The following is a 19,264-nucleotide window of genomic DNA, read 5'->3' as shown; positions in this document are numbered from 1 at the left end:
AGTGCAGTAAAATTGGCTACAAATCCGGTCCAACACTCAAGAACTAAGCATATTGATATACGACATCACTTCTTAAGGGATCATGTTGGAAAGGGAGATATCTCTATTTATTCCATTGGTACGGATGATCAATTAGCCGACATTTTTACTAAGCCATTGGATGAAACGAGATTTTGTTCTCTAAGAAGTGAAATGAATGTGATCGATCTCTCAAATGTGGCTTGAAGTTGATCGCACGTGTAGTATTGCATTTCGGTTCTCAATATGCTCTCTACGCTATTTATTTGGTATTTTTGATGCATTTTTCATCTTAAATTGATCTAAGTAGTTTGATATGAAAAAATTGCATTACTCAATTACATAATGTGTATATGCATGCATACTAACCCTTGGATTGGTCAAAATGTCCATATATGAGCTCCAATTCGGATTTGAAATTCAAAATCAGAAAATGGACAAACATTGGAAAACTGAGTATCAGGCCGCGGACCATCCGCCCATGGACCGCGGACCGTCCACCGTATCAGGAAATGGACAGTCCGGTTAGGAATGCAGACTGTCTGAATTCATCAGGCCGCGGACCGTCCGCCGTCCCTGCGCGGACCGTCCGCGACAGGCAGTAAAAGTCGGGCAGAGGCAGCAGACTTGTTATTTCCACTCTTGCAACTCCTCTCTCGTTCTCCACTCGCCAAAAAGGTCTCCTTTGTCGATTGTGCGCGGACGGAGAAGGGAAATTACGCACGGACAGTCCGACAACTTGTGAAAAGTTCAACCGACATGTCGTCATCACGGTATTTCATAATCTCATGGATTTCTTCAACTCTACTCAATTTTTGGGATTATTCAGATTTCCTCTCTGATCTAGAATTGAGCAATAGTTTTACAAATCTGATTGGTGGGATTGTTAGTGCTACTCTCCATGAATGTTGTGCAAAAATTTGAACGCATTTGAATGGATATTCTCTGTGGATTCATCACTTCAACGATTGTGGCGACTAGGGTTCTAGAGAGTCGCCCCTGGCCGGTCACGGACCGTCCGCCTGGAGGGCGCGGACCGTCCGGACCTGTGACGCGGACCGTCCGGCCTCCTAGCGCGGACAGTCCGGACCCTGACAGAGAAATGCACTTCTTTACTCTTTGATTGTGGTGATTGGTATCAACTATTCATCTCTGGATGTCTGTCACATTTATTGCAGTGTTTGGGTGGTCTCCGCAAGAAGCTTGCAAGTCGCTTCAAATCAAAGCGCCCTCGCGCAGATGATGCTGACTACGCTCCAACTACTGATTCAGAGGCCCAATCTTCAGCTGGGGGCACTGAATCTATGGATACAGAAGACTTTCCTCACATACATCCTAACTACCCAATTGACACCACAGGATGGACATTTCCAAAGAGGAGGTTTTCTATGGCTGAATACTGCTCAAGGCGCACTGTGAATCAATATACTCTGCCATCTGACACCAATGTTCAATTTTTCCACACTCAGCTCCAATTTGATGTTTTTTGGGGCACATTGATGGATACAAATTTTCATAAACATCAGGTGATTGATTGGTCCTTCATGCTGGGACAATCAGTCATGGAGGATCTGATTCCTAAGTTTGAGACATGTGGTCTGTACCAGTTTATGGGGCAGAGAACTGACTTCAGTGAGATGGCAGTCAAGCAATTCCTGGCCACTTCAGAGATTGATATAGAAGAAGAATCTATCACTTGGATGACTGAATTCAAGAGGTATTCTGCAACTTTTGTTGATTTTGCTGCTGCCAACAATCTGAATTATGGCATCATTTCAGCTGGGCTAGATCTCTACATTGAAGATAATTTTGAGGACTTTGTGCAATTCTATGAGCCAGCAAGGCTGGGCATCCCTAGGAGGTTTGGAGAGATAGCAGGACTGAGGCATCATCCTGCTGTGATCAACAAGATTGCAAGGGTCACTATTCTTCCCAAGAGTGGGGATAAGAGCAAAATTCGAGACAAATTTTGGAACATTATCCACCATGTCATGAATGGTGAGGTAAAGAATATTGTGCTCTTCATGATGAGACAGTTCAATGATCTGAAAATGGATAAAAACCAGAACCTAGCCTATGCACCTTATATTATGGCTCTCATTAAAGCAAAGACAAGATTTGAGGGGCCCTGCGAGATAGTTCATACACCGTTCAGACCCTTTAAAAATGAAATTGGGTTCCTCACCAGGCCACTCACTCCCTTCCCAGATGATGAGGAAGACCCTGGTTATGATGCAGCAGCAGCTCATGATGCTGAGGCAGAGCAGATGCCTCCTCCTTCACCTCCTCCTCAGCCTCAGCAGTATTGGCAGCCTGGTCCAGGCTACTTTGACCCATATTTTCAAAATATGCAGCAAGGGCTTCAGACTCATCTTGATACTCGCTTTGAGGGAATGATGACACATATGGATCAATGTCTGGATGTCATACAATCTAGTTTTGACAGTAACTGGGATGCGCTCAATGCTGAGTATTCTGAATTTCGTGATCACATTCAAACTAATGTCACTGATCCTATAATGACCAGACTTAACAATATGCAGCAGAGTTTTCAGGATAACATGGGAGCTCTGTCTAGTCAATTTGACAACCTCTCTACAAATGACAGCATGCATGAGATCAGTCAGCGGCAGCAACAACTCCAGCAAGACTTTGGCCAGTTCTCCTCTCTTTTTGACACCTTCAACACTCACTACTACAACATGCATCCTCCACCGAGTGATCATTGAAGCCTCTCCTTTGTGGCAATTGATGCCAAAGGGGGAGAGAAGTGAAGAAAGAGAAGAGCAGTTGTCACATTCATGGTATTCAGGGGGAGTTGGTCTATGTGGACATTGAGATCGTGCATGTGCATGTTTACCATTTTATGTCGCATGCTTTATTTTATGTCTTATGCACTTGGTACTAGCTACTACTATTTGAACTTTGAACTCTATGTCTCATGCTTGTGGACAATTATTTGTAATATTATGTGGATTGAACTATGTTTAGTTCAAATTACTCTATGTATGGTTTATCGAGGAGTGATTATAATTACTGCGCTTACTCTACATATCACCTCTTGTTCGACTCGATAACCATGACTGTAGGAAGGTCTCCATCAAAACTCCGATCTATTATGTGTGTTATATCTTCAGCTTCAAATAATCCTGCACACACATAGGGGGAGCCTTTCTTACATTCTGAGTTTTAATTGGGATTTATCTATCTCTCGGACAGAACTTCAAATCAAGATAAGTCCTACGAAACTCATCTCCAAAATCCATCTTATACCTAAGGTATGAGGGAGATTTGGAAAAACTAAACTTCTCTTTAATATATTATGAAGTGTTGTCATCAATTACCAAAAAGGGGGAGATTGTGAATCATCTAGGCCCCTTGGTGATGTTTTGGTAATTAATAACAACTTCTTGTGGGCTAACGATTCTTGGAGAAATAAGAATGCAGGGTTGGACCACATAGAACAGGAAATATTGGAGATTCATACGCATTGGTTGTGGATCAAGTGAAGGCAAATGTATAACATAGGTTTCGTTTTTGCCGGTCTTGAGGAGTTTAGAGAAGATACTTGACCGGATTAGTAGGCTAGATAGCCGTACTATTAAGAGGGGTCAATGACTTTGATCTGTGTAAAACTTAGTGCCTCATAGAGCATCTAGGGGTTGCATTTGCATGAGGACTAACAGCGCTTCAAATTTCTCGAGTTAAATATTCTTTCAAAAGCTTGTTTGAAAAGTGCAAAGTCTTGGATGCGCGGACCGTCCGGGTCTTGAGGGCGGACCGTCCGCAATCCACCAGAGGGGTCCGAAGTCTGACCACTTCGGACCTATGTGGTTCCTTTGCACTGCGGACCGTCCGGGCCTTAGGGCCGGACCGTCCACAGTCCTGACCAGTGGCGGAGGACGAAAAAAAATTTAGGTATGGCTCTATATAACTGAACCGTATAATATTTAGCACACAACCAATTAACTTGTAGAATAACTCGCGATATATATAAAGAAAATAGAACATTGTCTAAAATAAAAAATAAATTGCTACAAAACATGTAATTGTCATACCTCTAATTTTGTTATATATGTCTTGGAAATCTAGGCAATTGCATTTGTCACACGATGCTTTGCATTTGGAAGTGTGCTCGTTGCAAAGAAATTTGCAGCATGCAAGCAGTTTGATGGATCTGTGCAACCAGAAACTTATCCGCCTAGAGGACAAGGTTGGTGGTACATTCATACTGGAGAGCTATGCTATTCTGTCTGAAGATCTGAATATTTAAAAAAATCATGAATTTCAGCTAAGAGGTTGGTTAGAGCGGTTGAGGAGACTGTCAGAGGATGGAATGCAGCAATCTATTTCATTGGGCAATTCTCAAAGAAAGCTTACCGGTATGCGGAGCGTGTGAGCGGTCTCGGCCTCGGCGGCTCGGGCACTCGGCAGACGGCGGGCGGAGCCTCGGGCAGTCGGGCTCGAGCAGGCGAGCAGGGCGCTTAGCGATGGGCAGCCTGGCTGGCGTTTAGCGATGGGCTGCTCGAGCGGACGGCGGAGCAGCTCGGCTGCTCGCGTGGAGCGCTGAGGCGCTGAGCGGACGTCGGACGGCGGACGGCACTGCGCCACTGCGGGCTTGCGGCCAGGTCGAGCGCTCGGCTGTGGGCAGTGGCGGTCTGGCGGACGGATCAGTGGAGGCACGAAGCGGCGCGCTCGGCGGACGGAGGCGCGGAGGCGGTCAGGCGGACGGCGCCGGCGGAGTAGACTGAGTCACGCACGGTCGCACAGAGGGTTTAGGGTTTAGAATTGGGCCGCCGGGGATCTATTTTTTTGGTATGGCTTGGGCCATAATGGGTCCTCCGCCCCTGGTCCTGACCAGAGAAGGCTGCTTTCGGGACAGTCCCTGAATTATAGTGCGGACCGTCCGGCTTTGATGAGCGGACAGTCCGCAAGTGCCAAATATGGTTTGGACAGGGACTGTGTGATTTTTACGATTTGTACTATGGACTGTCCGGAGGACAAGTCCGGACAGTACTGTCTCAGGTCTCGGACCGTCCGACCTTGTAGGCGGACGATCCGCCCGTGTTAACTGTTCTTGGTCAGAGGTCCGGGTGCTTCAAGTTGCCAGGTCGCGGACGGTCCGGCCATGGTGGGCGGACTGTCCGGACCTACCTTTTCTGACAACTCTGACAGATTTCAAACGGGAATTATAGCCGTTATGCGTACGGCGGACCGTCCGGCCCTAGGGCGCGGACCGTCCGCGTGTGCGCAGAACTGGTGCTTTTTGCTCATAACGGTTGGAATTTGGTGGGGGACTATAAATAGAAGGGTAGCTCGTGTGTGAGAATTTTTTCTTGGCCATTCCTTGCACACATTGAGCTCATTTGTGATCCTCTAACTCACTCTCTCACACTCTTTGCTTGAGATTGCATTCTAGTGAGAGATTGAGGGTTCCTAGTGCATTTGCATCCTTCGGTGATTCTTGAGGCACTAGGTGGTACACCGAGCAAGCGTCATCGGCTTGTTACTCTTGGAGGTTGCCGCCTCCTAGACGACTCGGGTGATTGTCTCCGTCGAGCTCTCCAAGAAGATTGTGGAAGAGCCGCGATGTTGATTGTGAGGGGTTCGCGCCTACCTCGCCGGAGCGGCAAAGGTGACATTAGTGGAATCGAGGTATTGAGCGATTTCTTTTCCACTTGGCTCAAAGATCAAGCCGTGTCTTGATAGAGGAGCAAGTGAGAGCTTGAAGTCCACCTCAACGTGGATTAGATGTGATCGGCAAATCACCGATACCACGGGATAAAATTCGGTGTCTTTACTTTCTTGCATTACTTATTGTCGTGCAAGTGTTTAGTGTTTTACATATTGTTGCTCAAGTATTCAATCACCTTAGTTGATTCTCATAGATTGTTTACTTGTTATCACTGGAGAATTTATTCCTCTTGTTATATTGATTAAATTTACCTAGTGTTGTTGATTTTAGTCAAAACTGTCTATTCACCCCCCCTCTAGCCGGTGTCCTAGATCCTACACCAGTATATGCAGAGCCTTGGCGCCGCACAGGGTTTCGCTCCGCCACCTCCATTGTTCCCTACAGTTGACCTTGCTCTGTTCCATACTCCTATGAGTACCAAAATTGTAGTTAGATGTTGGTAATGCATCTGGTATAACACATGCAATCTCTTCTCTGTGCAGGGACAATCTGGGGAGGCATCCAACAACCCTCATGGATCGCCCAGCCCATCGCCGCCCACCTCAATGAGACTTATGTTCTTAGTGTTGAGACTTATGAGATACTTGAGACTTCCAAACTTGTTGGTAATGCTGTGTTGGATACTTATGTTTGTGTTGGATACTTATGTGAGAACTTGAGACTTATGAGACTTATGTTCTTGAGTGTTGGATACTTATGTTTGATTTATGGTCTTTGTGAGATATGTGATGTATATGTGATATCTGTGATGATTATGTGATACCTGTGATGTATATGTGATATCTTTTGTTTGTTTGGATGGAATAATAGAAAAAACAAATAAAAAGGTGTATACTGGTCACTTTGTCGAGTGCTACACTCGGCAAAGGACCTCTTTATCGAGTGTCAGGGACAGAGCACTCGGCAGAGAAGCAATACCTGGGCACCGATAAAGCTTCTTTGCCGAGTGCTCTGGCCCTGACACTCGGCAAAGAAGCAAACTTTGCCGAGTGCCCGCTAGAGCACTCGGCAAAGAACCTGACAAAGGGCCCCGTTGGTGGAACCTTTACCGAGTGCAGGCTGGTAGACACTCGACAAAGTGGTAACATCTTTGCCGAGTGTTTTAGGTGACACTTGGCAAAGGTATGTTTTTTGCCGAGTGTCACCTAGAACACTCGGCGAAGACGCCGTCTCCGTTACCCAGTGCTGTGACGGCCACTTTTCTTTACCGAGTACTGACTGACACTCGGCAAAGCACGATAAAAAGTACTCGGCAAAGAAGCCGTTGCCGATGTACTGTTCGTCGAGCTCTCTTTACCGAGTGTCACACTCGGCAAAGACTTTGCCGAGTGTTTTTCAGGCTTTGCCTAGTGCTTCAGGCACTCGGCAAAGCGCTCGATTCTGGTAGTGTTAATGCGTTGATCTTTCGGACCATCACTTTGCGTATATCCAAACCCATCTTATGTCTAATGGACTATACCTTATATAATACTAACAAACAACAATAGTGTAAATAGTCATGTTGTTTATCAAACACCGAAATCCTAAAATCCAAACTTAACATCCCATATAATCCATTCTTCTTATACGCTAATAACTAGTTGGAGCATTGCCTAAAAATTTATTTTCCCTATTAGCCCCTTGTTTGAATGGGCTAGAATTAAATTTATCTAGCTAACAATTAGCTCTACGTAAAATTAATTCCAATATACTCTTTATATCCTTCCTAATTTATAGGAATAAAGGTTTTGATCAAAATATAATCTCCAACAATCTTTTTGATTGGATCTCCAAAATAGACTACCTATATTTCAGATTTCTTGCTATAAAAGAAAGAGTAAGGATGATCTCCAGAGTGCGGAGTGTGCACAAGATATATAAATAATGCTATAGAGTAATATATATATATATATATATATATATATATATATATATATATATATATATATATATATATATATATATATATAGAAAATAACTTTTACTTAAATGACTCAAAACGATGATTTAGAGAGCAAAATTTAGATAACTCTTGGAGATGATCTCAGGCTATCTCCTATATCATCCTCTTCATTCTGCAAACAATGTCATATACAGTGTAAACACGCTTTACTGAAGACAACTTTAAGGTAGTTATAGTGTGAAGGAGTGTCAGCTGATCTAAGAAAACTATTCTTTCCGTTCAATTTTTAGCTTGATTATTCAAAATGATATATAAATAAGAACTTTTCGCTATAATATAAACTTTTACATATTTTAATGGTAAAGAATAGATTTCGGCACATGATAAACACATTAGTAAACTAATTATTACTCAAACCATGATTTTTGATATGGTCAAACATAAGGTTGCCAAGATCGCAATTTAAATCCTAAATCATTATCATACACAAATATATGATTATACCACTAGTAGAAACACAACTCTATGGTGGACAATAATGTTTCAGTTATCGAGCACATGTGAAAGTAAAATGGTTAGCTCGACTCAAGAACCGTTAGTGGAAACACCTTTTACACTAACGGTTTCCTTAAAACCCCGATAGTGCAAATCAAGCATTTTCACTGCTGACTTTCTTAAGAAATCATATTTGTACCGGCAGGGCCTTAATAAAGGTCCCGCAACTTCGGAAGAGACGGGTGGGTGGGGCGCTCCCATGATTAAAATCTGTTTTGCTATTTATTTTAAAACATGGTTTATATTTCCAAAAAAAATTGTATTGGGGGTTTTCTTAACTTAGGCGCCAATAAAATTTGATTTCCACGGCAGCTGCCACCGTCGTCATCGCTGACCAACCCGGCTGGTCGCCTCTCTGCTCCATCCATGCACGTTACCACTATGCAGATGCAGCCGAAACAAACACTGGCTAGAAAGGCAGCCCAACGGGCCTACTGTCATTCGCTCCGGCATCCTACTGGTGGTCCCAGTTGCACCGGCCGATGACCAGTTCATCATTTTTCTCGACGAATTTGTGCACAGAATTTACTAAAAATTCTTCGCACGTGGCAAAACCGGGGAAAAATCGACAACTAGTCGGGGTTTTTTTTCTGATAGAATAGTCCCTGCTATTCATCCATGAAAACCAAACACGTACACTACGTCACCGTCATGGATGGAGCCAGTGAACTGATGATTTTTTCCCCACCCCGCACGCAACAGCATGGGTGACAACAACCACTCCCGCTGCGGTTGGGCGAGCACATCTCTACGCACTTGACACTCACGCAAACCTAACGCATACTAGATTAATCATCGCCACCAACTATCGGCGACAGAAACGATGGGCCCCGCTTCTCTTAATCACGGTGCTTGAATTAGTGCGCGCATAGTAGTGAAAAATAATAGTGAAAAATAAGCAGTGCGTGTTTTGGTGTGGTGGTTGGTGAGCCGTCCGGCCCAATAAAAACCCCTCGCACCACCTCGTCCCTCTTCGTCGCATCGCACGCCATCAGCAGCTAGCGCGCTCCTCGAGCCCAGCAGAGAAAGGCCGGCCTACCCACTCTCTCTCTCTCTCTCTCCAGTCTCCACCGGCAGCGCTAATCGTAATAGCCATGGGCTCCACCGCCGGCGACGTGGCCGCGGTGGTGGACGAGGAGGCGTGCATGTACGCGATGCAGCTGGCGTCGTCGTCCATCCTGCCCATGACGCTGAAGAACGCCATCGAGCTGGGCCTGCTGGAGGTGCTGCAGAAGGAGGCCGGCGGCGGCAAGGCGGCGCTGGCGCCCGAGGAGGTGGTGGCGCGGATGCCCGCGGCGCCCGGCGACCCCGCCGCCGCGGCGGCCATGGTGGACCGCATGCTCCGCCTGCTCGCCTCCTACGACGTCGTCCGGTGCCAGATGGAGGACCGGGACGGCCGGTACGAGCGCCGCTACTCCGCCGCGCCCGTCTGCAAGTGGCTCACCCCCAACGAGGACGGCGTGTCCATGGCCGCCCTCGCGCTCATGAACCAGGACAAGGTCCTCATGGAGAGCTGGTGAGTAGTAGCCGCATCGCATCAACCACCTTCTACCTATCTATATCCATCACTTGTTGCTGCTGGCGTGCGCGGCATGCATGATGACGAGCTCGCTCATCATTGGTGCTACTAGTGATTTATTTCGTCCAGTAAAATTAATTAAGGTGCGCTGCTACTCTACTGGCTGCGGCTAGCACAAGGCTGGAAATAGTTGTTACTTGTTATACACGATATAATATTTCTCTAGAACAAAAAAGATTTTTTTTTTATAAAAAGCAAGCAAGAAAGAAAGTGAGTGACTTCATGTTTTTCCTAAAAAAAAGTTAGGAGTGGGATGGAAAAGTCAGCAAGGACCACTTGTTTGTTGTCCACTATCCATCCAGTGGGTGAGACTTTTTTGCGAGACGGAGCACTATATTATTGGCCGAGTCCTTTTTCTGTATCCGCAAAACGGCAGCCGTCGATCGCCGGACGGATCGACGGCTCACATGAGTGTCGAGTCCAATTCCAACCACGAGGGCGGCAAGGAAAACCATCCGTGCTGGTCTGGACTTTTTGCCAAACTCCATTCAGCCATTCGCCGACTGAAGGTGAATCTTCAGACAGCCAGATTGTTTGGTGTCTAGTGTGTGCGAAGATGGCGTAGAAAAGACTGAGAGACAGTTGGCTCACACAGACAAGTGACAACTGACTATAGTATCTGCCTGCCTGGCTGATGCTGATAGAGATGGGGACTCTTGTCCTGTCTGTTTCTTGTATGCGCTGATCTGATTCTGATCACTGCCACTCTGCCAGGTACTATCTCAAGGACGCGGTGCTGGACGGCGGCATCCCGTTCAACAAGGCGTACGGGATGACGGCGTTCGAGTACCACGGCACGGACTCGCGCTTCAACCGCGTGTTCAACGAGGGCATGAAGAACCACTCGGTGATCATCACCAAGAAGCTGCTGGACTTCTACACGGGCTTCGAGGGCGTGTCGACGCTGGTGGACGTGGGCGGCGGCGTGGGCGCCACGCTGCACGCCATCACGTCCCGCCACCCGCACATCTCCGGGGTCAACTTCGACCTGCCGCACGTCATCTCCGAGGCGCCGCCGTTCCCCGGCGTGCGCCACGTGGGCGGGGACATGTTCGCGTCCGTGCCCGCCGGCGACGCCATCCTCATGAAGTGGATCCTCCACGACTGGAGCGACGCGCACTGCGCCACGCTGCTCAAGAACTGCTACGACGCGCTGCCGGAAAATGGCAAGGTCATCGTCGTCGAGTGCGTGCTGCCGGTCAACACGGAGGCCACCCCCAAGGCGCAGGGCGTCTTCCACGTCGACATGATCATGCTCGCGCACAACCCCGGCGGCAAGGAGCGGTACGAGCGCGAGTTCCGCGAGCTCGCAAAGGGCGCCGGCTTCTCCGGGTTCAAGGCCACCTACATCTACGCCAACGCCTGGGCCATCGAGTTCATCAAGTGAACCACCGTCGCCGCGATGAGATGGCATGGCTGCCACATGCTTTGCTTGCTTGGTCCTCGTATCGTACGTCGCCGTCGTCGTCTTCTTCTGGTTATTGCGCTGCTACCTCGCTGCTCTCGCGTATGCATGTACTTTTGCTTAATTTTCTTTCTTCATATCATGCACTCTGGCTGGCCTAGACTGCCCCCGATCCATGGTGGCCGGTACGTCTTGTCGAGCTCTTGCATGTCGTGGATTCTAAATTCTTCTTCTGCGTCGAATTGTCTCTGCCATGTGCGAGTAATAACAATCAAGGTTATACTTACGATACAATTACATGGCGGTTTAATTGCTCTCTATTAATTTGGTGAATCGAATCGATTCTACTGAATTCTTCTCTGTCGTTTAATGAAATTTCCTTTGTCTTTTGGATTATATAATATAACACAGACACTCGATCACAAAGACACTCACAACGTGCGCACACTCATTCCTATAAACGCACACGCGCAAATCCTACTCCTATCAAGTATCAAAACTTCCAAAGACTTGAACTGGTCACTACCGGAGAAAATGGACTTTCGTTCGAGGACATAATTACTTGGATACCGTTTGGTTCACGAAATGTAACATAAATGGTAATAATAATGATTCACACTTAAATACCGGCGGTAACAAATTTGAATAAGGCGATATCCATTTGTAGTGTGGTATCAATTACAGCTGGATTTAAACAAACATGATTTAACGTTATCGGTTACCTATTACGTTACCAATATATGAACCAAACAGCACCCTGCTTTAGAACCGATACCAACTCAATCATCAGCATCACTTTTTAACTGTTAGTATCGGTTTGTGTCTTCAATAAGTACTAATGTTAAGTCATTAACACTGGTTGAATACACCAACTGCCGAAGATTGTTCGACAGTGAATATACGAGGTATGTCTATGAATGAAAACGGACGGAAACGGTTGGAAAAATCACTCTCCCATTTCCGTTTCCATTTTTTATCAAAAACAGGAGCGGGAGCGATATAGCAAGAAATGGAAAAGGTTGCGGGATATACGGTTACACGAAAACGGATTAAAACGAACGGATATGCAACGAAAATGGATGCTAATCGGAAACTTTGGCTAGAATATGCAATATTTTATAATCACTCAGCGACTACAATATTAAGAGTTTAGAATACTATAAATCATAACTTCACAAATTTAAAAGTCGCCACAAAAACATACGTTTTTTTAAAAATCAACAGCTTGCGCAAATGCAACACTTTTTTCGTCAACGTTCTTCAATCATCAACCCCAAACTTGTAGATACATAAGATAAGAGGGAGTGCCATGTACAATTGTGTCATGCTAATATGATAGCATCAAAGATTATGCAAGCATGGCTTAGAGGGTAGGGCTAAGACAATATTTTTTGTATATTGTTTTTTGTGCTACCTAAAACGGGATTCTAGAAAAAGGAAAAACGGGAATATCCTGATAAAAATGGGATTTTGGGGACGGAAAGACATTGAACCATTTTTGTTCCTGTTCCCGCAATATACCATCCCGTTTCTGTCCCATTCTTGTTTTTTTCCTGCAAATACAAAAATAGTACGGATAAAAAAACGGAATACGGTACCGGACGAAATGGGATTTTTCCCGTCCGTTTTCTTGCCTAGACATGTCACGAAACCGAGAGTTGAAGTTTAGGACATGAGTTGCATAAGGATTTATATAGGTTACGCCTCTCAATGTGATATAATATCCTACGTCTAGTATGTGGTGCATCTTTTGTTATAGCTTCTTATCATAAGGGCTTCCACCCCTCCTTCTATATCCTAAGGAAGGATGGCAGTTGCATATTTACAAGCTTATTTCTTATTTTGTTGAGATTTTTACAATATTTGTGCTTCTAGTAACCTTCTGACTATGGGCTCCCTCCCGGACTTATTATCGAGTCTTTTGGCTTGTAGCTGAACCCATAGGTCCTTCTACTCAGACTCTTTTTTGTGAAGCTTGGATTAGTACCCATAGTATATATCCTTCACATTAGCTCTAGAGTTCGTCGAGTTATTGATTTAGGCAAATGGGACTTCTCTCTTGAATCTCCTAGAATGTCTTGAGTTATTATTATCGTGTAAATCTATCTTTGACCGAGTCCATAGCTCTTTCCTATAGCCCCTAAGTCTATAGGCTTGGTTCACAGTTCATGAGTTGATTCATTTATTAATCTAGTGCTTCAAATGCATGATTAGTGATGCATATGGTGATTAGTGTAGATGCTTTGTAAAGTGCTTATGTTAGTTAGACCATCCCTTATGCCCTTACACTAGGTTTAGGCCTAATATTTAGTGAGATATGTTATCTCTTACCACTCGATGCTTGCACACACCATCATTATAATAGGAGGAGCTTGTAGTCTTACGAGACAATAATAACCGAGTTTATGGTATGGTCACCACCGTGTATCGAAAAAATGAGACCTAGTAAGGTTTGACTAGAAGCTCGACAGTGAAGACGACAGAGAGCGATCCATGAGAGAACATCTTGGATATCGCCTTGCATGTGAAGAAGGTTTAGAGTCTATCACCTGATCAAGAGTTTGACTCTTACGAGAGGCTATAACAAGGACTAGAGAAAAGCGTGAGCTTCTCTACGTGAGCTTCTCTGTACCTCAGTAAAAATACCAAAGTCATCGACATAAGTTTATATCTCTATCCTTTTATCTCAATTAAGCTTTCGTACTTTATTTATTACGTTTGTTGTGCTTACTTTGTTAGTGTAGATTGCTAGGCTAGTGATACAATTAAAACTTGGTTGCATAACTATTTTGTGATATAGTAACACACCAGAAAAATTGTAATTACATCTTTCGTAGGTTTGATTGGGTGTGAGTCAGATGTTTTAGTTTAAAAATAGATTTTGAAATTGACTAATTCACCCTCCTCATAGAGATTATAATCCCTCCAGCGAGTGATCCGATAGATCGGTGCCAAATTAGTACTCATGAAGTTAGACCTAGTTTAAAAACTCTAGTATTGAGCTCAAGCCATATATATTAAGTTAGATTAGAGTGTAAGTTAAACTAATTTATACCCCAATCCACTTCACATCTAGGATGTAACTTAAACTAATTTATACCCTAATCCACCTTAGGGTCCAGATGTATTAAGTTAGATTAGAATGTAACTTAAACTAATTTATACCCCAATCTAATAATTCACACCTAGAATATAACTTAAACTAATTTATACCCCAATCCAATTCACATCTAGGATATAACTTAAAATAATTTATACCCTAATCCAGATCACACGTGGACGTGGACTGGGATCAATACTACTAGTATATCCAAACAAAGTAAGTGATTGATAGCCACGAAACTTCAGCCTCAGCCGCAACCCCGTCAAATCCTCACCATACGTATACGTGCACAAAGCAACGGCAGTATTTCATTATAAAATTATAAACCAACGCATTCAGTCCTTGTATCCCCTCAGACCATGCTGTGGCATGTCCAAACGAATTCGAACACGCCAACAGATCAACAAGCCATCAGTAACTGGGTTCAGGAACCGAAAATTCTGAAACAGGTATCCACAAGAACATCAGATATTACAGAGGTTCAGAATTTCAGCGCACCCGTCTAACAGGGTCTCGCTCTTGCTACATTACATTAGGAAATAAAACTGGCAGCCCTGGGCTTGAATTGCAACTACACAACAGCGACAACATTAGCAAGACATCTACAACAACAGCAAAAGAAGACTACGATGTACTAAAACCAACAATAACACACCTCGCTCTTTTCCACCTTGTCATTTCTACCACTTGTTTTTTTATTTATTTTTCAGCTGCCTTGGCAATGCCGGGATGTCTTACTGCAGGGTACGGCTGTTGAAAGGATGCCACAGGTTATGTACAGAAGACCGCACACCAGGTTGACGCCAGGAACCCATGTGCGCAAAATGTCATGCCTTGCACCGCACCAGGATAGATTTCATACCCATCCATATGTCCCAACACAGAGAAGCAGGAGCAGAGCCACCGGAAGAACCAGCCAGATGATGTATGATTGGAAGCCTCCCTTCTGCATTGGTGCTCTCACGTGTGGCTCGAGACAACTCTCCTGCTTGACATCCTTGTTGCCTTCCTCAGAAGTCTTCCGCAACCTCAGAACAGATTTGGCTTCTGGAGAAGTCATTTCAGCACCTTCAGTTCAACAACATATTTAACTAGTTTAGCAAAAACAGAAGTCATCACAAGAGACACAATATACAGAAGTTCCAAAGCATATTACCATGTTCAGGGATGTTCTTTTGCTCATCATCATGGATATTACCAGGTAGATCATCAGCACTTCCAGCGAGGTTTGTACTCGCATCCTCTTCAATCTGACATAACATAAAAAAGGTCAGATGGTATCATTTACTAAAATAGATCACCCAGGGCCAGGATCAATGAAGATTTAAGAAAACACTGCAAAATAGTAGCAGTACACTAACAGAACTAGTATCTATGGAATATCCTAGATACCGATCATCACTAGCATAAAAAACAGATGTAAATTTAGCTTCTGGGTAACAAAAAGAACAATCACCTCTGCTTTTTCTGCTTTGTGCTGACTTCCTGGTTCGTCTATAATGCAGCTTGATGAATCATCAGTACTAGGACGCTGGCCTTTGTTAAGGCCTGACTGTAGCCGCAGCCTTTGCATAGCAGTTCCCTGTTGAGTGAATGAACTCTCTGAGCTTGATCTTGGAGCAGGGTGATGGCTTCTAATAACAATCCCTGTTGACTCAGCCTCATCCCCATCAGAAGCCACATCCTTCTCTGCAGTGGACTCCTCAACAGAATCGTTCAAACAGTCTGGAGTTAGAACACATGATACTTCATCTTCACTCTCATCTTTAGTTATGATCTCCCTAGACTCAACCTGTAGCCGCAGCCTCCGTGCTGCATTGCCCTGGCTAGCGAACACATGGTTTGGTTGCACAGTGGAGTCCAACTGTTGAGGCCTAACAATAATTCCAGTCTCTTCCATACTATTGAAAAGCTCATTGAAGGAATCAGCACCAGAGTCAACAGAAAGTATGTCTTGGTCAGTGGTGTCACAAGGAAGCAGAGGATTTGGTTCGTCTGGCTCAAATCCTATGTTTGCCCACCAGCATTGATCATCTTGAGGCTCAACCTGCAAATATAGCAAAATATAAGGATTGCTGGATTAACCATAACCAAAACATCGGATGGCAAACTCAAATACTCAATATGAATAGAAAACCAGTACCTTCATATTCCAATGGTTCTCAAATTCTGTTGGAATGTCAGAATCATACTGAACTTTTGATGTTGTTGATGAATGTTCATCAGGATCAACAAGTGTTTGATTCAAGAAAGCATCAAGGGGATCAAGAGGATTCATGATGCCATCAAAACCAAAAGCTCCTTGTTGTATATCAGTGAAGAATGCATTTTCAAGTGGTAGAATGGGAGTGAAATCAGACACAAATTTGTTATAATCATCATTTCCATTGTGGGGATTAACTAAGTGGCCTGAAGCACCAACAGAAGGATCAACCTGCTTGTAATAATAAAGATGAGGGAATTGTTAGGAGAAATTCAGTTATAAAATTATAATTATGATGGTGGATAGCATACAGACAAATGTTGAATGCTGATATGTTAATAGGCTCTTTACTCTGATGCTCACCTTAGCTACACCAGCAGCATGTCCGTGGAAAGGTATATGGGAAACATCTGGTGCAGTAACCATCAAGTTATCATTTCTGTCCGCCAGCCACCTTGTCATTGAACCACCATTGGTTTCAACAGATTTTGGCAGCTCAATCGGGCTTTCATGCAGAGCAGATTCTGGAGATTCCTTATTTAATGGTGTATTAGCTTCCTCATTCGCCTCTAGGTTGTCAGGTGAAGAACGAGAAGGAGTAGGTGAGTAGCCACTTCTATCCACTTCCTCTGGGCTGGAGCGCTCAGTTTTCTCCTCTTGCTTACGGAAGAGGCGATAAAGAACATAACCACCCTGGAAAATCAGATACACAAGCACCAGGTGATTTTAGTAAACATTTGCCATGAGACACAACACAAAAAAATCATTTACTATGTGCTTATACTGTACAGAACTAATTGTGAAGATGATTAGAACTCAATTCTTTTAACCACCAGAAATCAAACTAGTGTTTAGGGGCACATTCTTCAGTGAACAGACTACTATGTTATATTTATCCAAGACAAACTTAAGTTCTCAAGTACAAAGCACACATCTCTGTACAGATACTAACACTAGAGAACTTGACAACCATAAGCTGCACCGAGAATAATAGCTTCATACCTGCTCGCCGGACTCGAACTCAGGCTCGGTGGTGCGGTACTCGTGCATAATCCACCCCGTGCGCTCGCCCTTGGGGGCACGACCGCGGTGGAAGACGAGGGTCTTCTTCATACCGATGGTATGCTGCTTGCGCTTGTCGCCCTTGGACTTGATTATCCTGTCCTTGCCAGTAGCCTTCCAGTATCCCGCCTCGGTGGCCCTGTTAGACCTGCTACCGTTGGGGTACTTGCGGTCCTTGGGGGCGAAGAAGAACCACTCGGGATCATCGGACCGGATCAGGGACTTATCTGCATATACACAGTCACGTCATCAGTACCCAGGATCTGATCAGGAAAACTGAATAATCTTTCCCGGGAGTTTGCTCGACTCGACACGCGGATCAACAACAAAATGGATCAGCGCAAGGATTTTGTTCAGCTGCATCGCACAAAATCAAAACGCATCTTGGAAAGGGGGGACGCGGTATTAAAGAAAGGATTCAGCGGAGTTCGAGGAATCGCATCGAACCAGCACAGCACGGCGTCCCGTCCCGCCCCGCCCACGGAGAAATATCTCGTGAGGAACCGCTAGTGCAAACAGTCGCGAATCAGAACAGAGGAAGCAGCGGGTTGTGATCTGCTCGGCTTTTTTTCCCAGCACAAACGCGTCACACTCTCGCAAAAGTACATCGAAGCAAATCCCGATGAAAGAAAATCGCAGAAAAAACTCGAAGCAACGAGTAGCCCCAGAACAAGAAGAACTCAGCAATCCCAGTAGAGATTACCGTGTACGACCAGCGAGCACAAAATTACTTGAAGGAACGGATAAAAAATCGAGAGCAGAGAGGGGCGATCAAGCGACGCGGGCAGTTAGCAGAAGCAAGTATTACCTGGGAGGTCCCACGGCTCGCACTTGCAGACGTCGATCTCGGGGATGACCTCGGACTCGGAGTTGATCCTGCCGGTGATCTTGCCCTTGAGGTAGTGGGTGACGAGCTCCTCGTCGGTGGGGTGGAAGCGGAAGCCGAGCGGCAGCGTCCTGAGCTCCACCACAGACATCTCCACCATCGAGATCGTGGCGGAGAGGGATATGCTTAGCGGCTAAGAAAGCGCGCGCGTGTTGGGGGAGGGGGGGAGGGGGGGAGTGCGGGATGGGGTTAGGGTTTGGTGGTCGGATCGGATTTTGGGGATTTTAGGAGGGCGTCCGCGTGAGGAAGGGACGCAGACGCAGGCGGAGGAGACGTGGTGTGGAAGAAAGCGAGTGCCTCGCTTTACCGCGTGGCTGAATTTCCTCGGATATACCCGCCCCAGGCCGCGTAGGCGCAGCAGCGTACGGGATGGTCCCCTGGCCGAGAGCCGTATTACGATAGTGCCACACTGCCCGCATTGGTGTTTCACTAAATTTTAGTGCCTTCGTCATATTTTATTTTAGTCTATAAACTATATAATACGGAAATTAAATAGAGTTTTATTTTCTGTATTTAATAATTTAGAGATTAAAATAAAATAAAATAAAATGAAAAAGATAAATTAGTTTTTAGGAACCAAACACTTCATGTAGTTTCTAACGACGGATTAAAAACATGTCTTAAAATCTGAGTTCGGTTGAAAAACACTTGTTCTGCAGTGTCAAGGTAACCTCTACAGATCTTTGTTGTTTCTGATTCCAGAATCAGGGGTAGCGATCTGAACTCTGAAGTGCCGCTGTCACTGTCAGCATGTAAGCTTGGCAGTAACCAAACCAAATGAAGGAACCTGAGGACCCTGACGGCGTTTAGTATCTGAATTCTACTTCTACCGCTGCTTGCACGGTCATTAACATCACTCGGACACGGGGAGACCGT

General features: G+C 45.0%; 2 protein-coding genes across 4 annotated transcripts; one reads left to right on the top strand and one right to left on the bottom strand.

Moving 5' to 3' along the window:
• Window positions 1-9,125: 9,125 nt before the first annotated feature.
• LOC100125646 (catechol-O-methyltransferase) lies at window positions 9,126-11,420 on the top strand. Its single transcript, NM_001112577.2, has 2 exons — window positions 9,126-9,666; window positions 10,444-11,420. Exons 1-2 carry the CDS (start codon window positions 9,245-9,247, stop codon window positions 11,114-11,116), a joined length of 1,095 nt encoding a protein of 364 aa, NP_001106047.1. The 5' UTR covers window positions 9,126-9,244; the 3' UTR covers window positions 11,117-11,420.
• A 3,215-nt stretch (window positions 11,421-14,635) lies between these two features.
• LOC100279888 (uncharacterized) lies at window positions 14,636-18,704 on the bottom strand. 3 transcript variants are annotated; one of them, XM_020551505.2, is made up of 7 exons: window positions 18,311-18,704; window positions 17,443-17,729; window positions 16,804-17,133; window positions 16,381-16,671; window positions 15,694-16,284; window positions 15,394-15,487; window positions 14,636-15,305 (listed from the first exon to the last, which is right to left on the bottom strand). In XM_020551505.2, the coding sequence occupies exons 1-7, from the start codon at window positions 18,486-18,488 to the stop codon at window positions 15,094-15,096; spliced, it is 1,983 nt and encodes a 660-aa protein (XP_020407094.1). In that variant the 5' UTR covers window positions 18,489-18,704; the 3' UTR covers window positions 14,636-15,093. The 3 variants fall into 3 exon arrangements, with proteins under 3 accessions (XP_020407094.1, XP_020407093.1, NP_001304777.1); XM_020551504.3 differs by having other exon boundaries at window positions 16,381-16,674; window positions 18,311-18,695; NM_001317848.1 differs by lacking the exon at window positions 18,311-18,704 and having other exon boundaries at window positions 14,771-15,305; window positions 16,381-16,674; window positions 17,443-17,627.
• Between the last annotated feature and the right edge of the window lie 560 nt (window positions 18,705-19,264).

Source organism: Zea mays, chromosome 4, assembly GCF_902167145.1.
Source record: "Zea mays cultivar B73 chromosome 4, Zm-B73-REFERENCE-NAM-5.0, whole genome shotgun sequence".
Classification (NCBI taxonomy): Eukaryota; Viridiplantae; Streptophyta; class Magnoliopsida; order Poales; family Poaceae; genus Zea; species Zea mays.
Note: the sequence above shows the minus strand (reverse complement) of the source record. Positions and strands in the feature narration are given on the sequence as shown.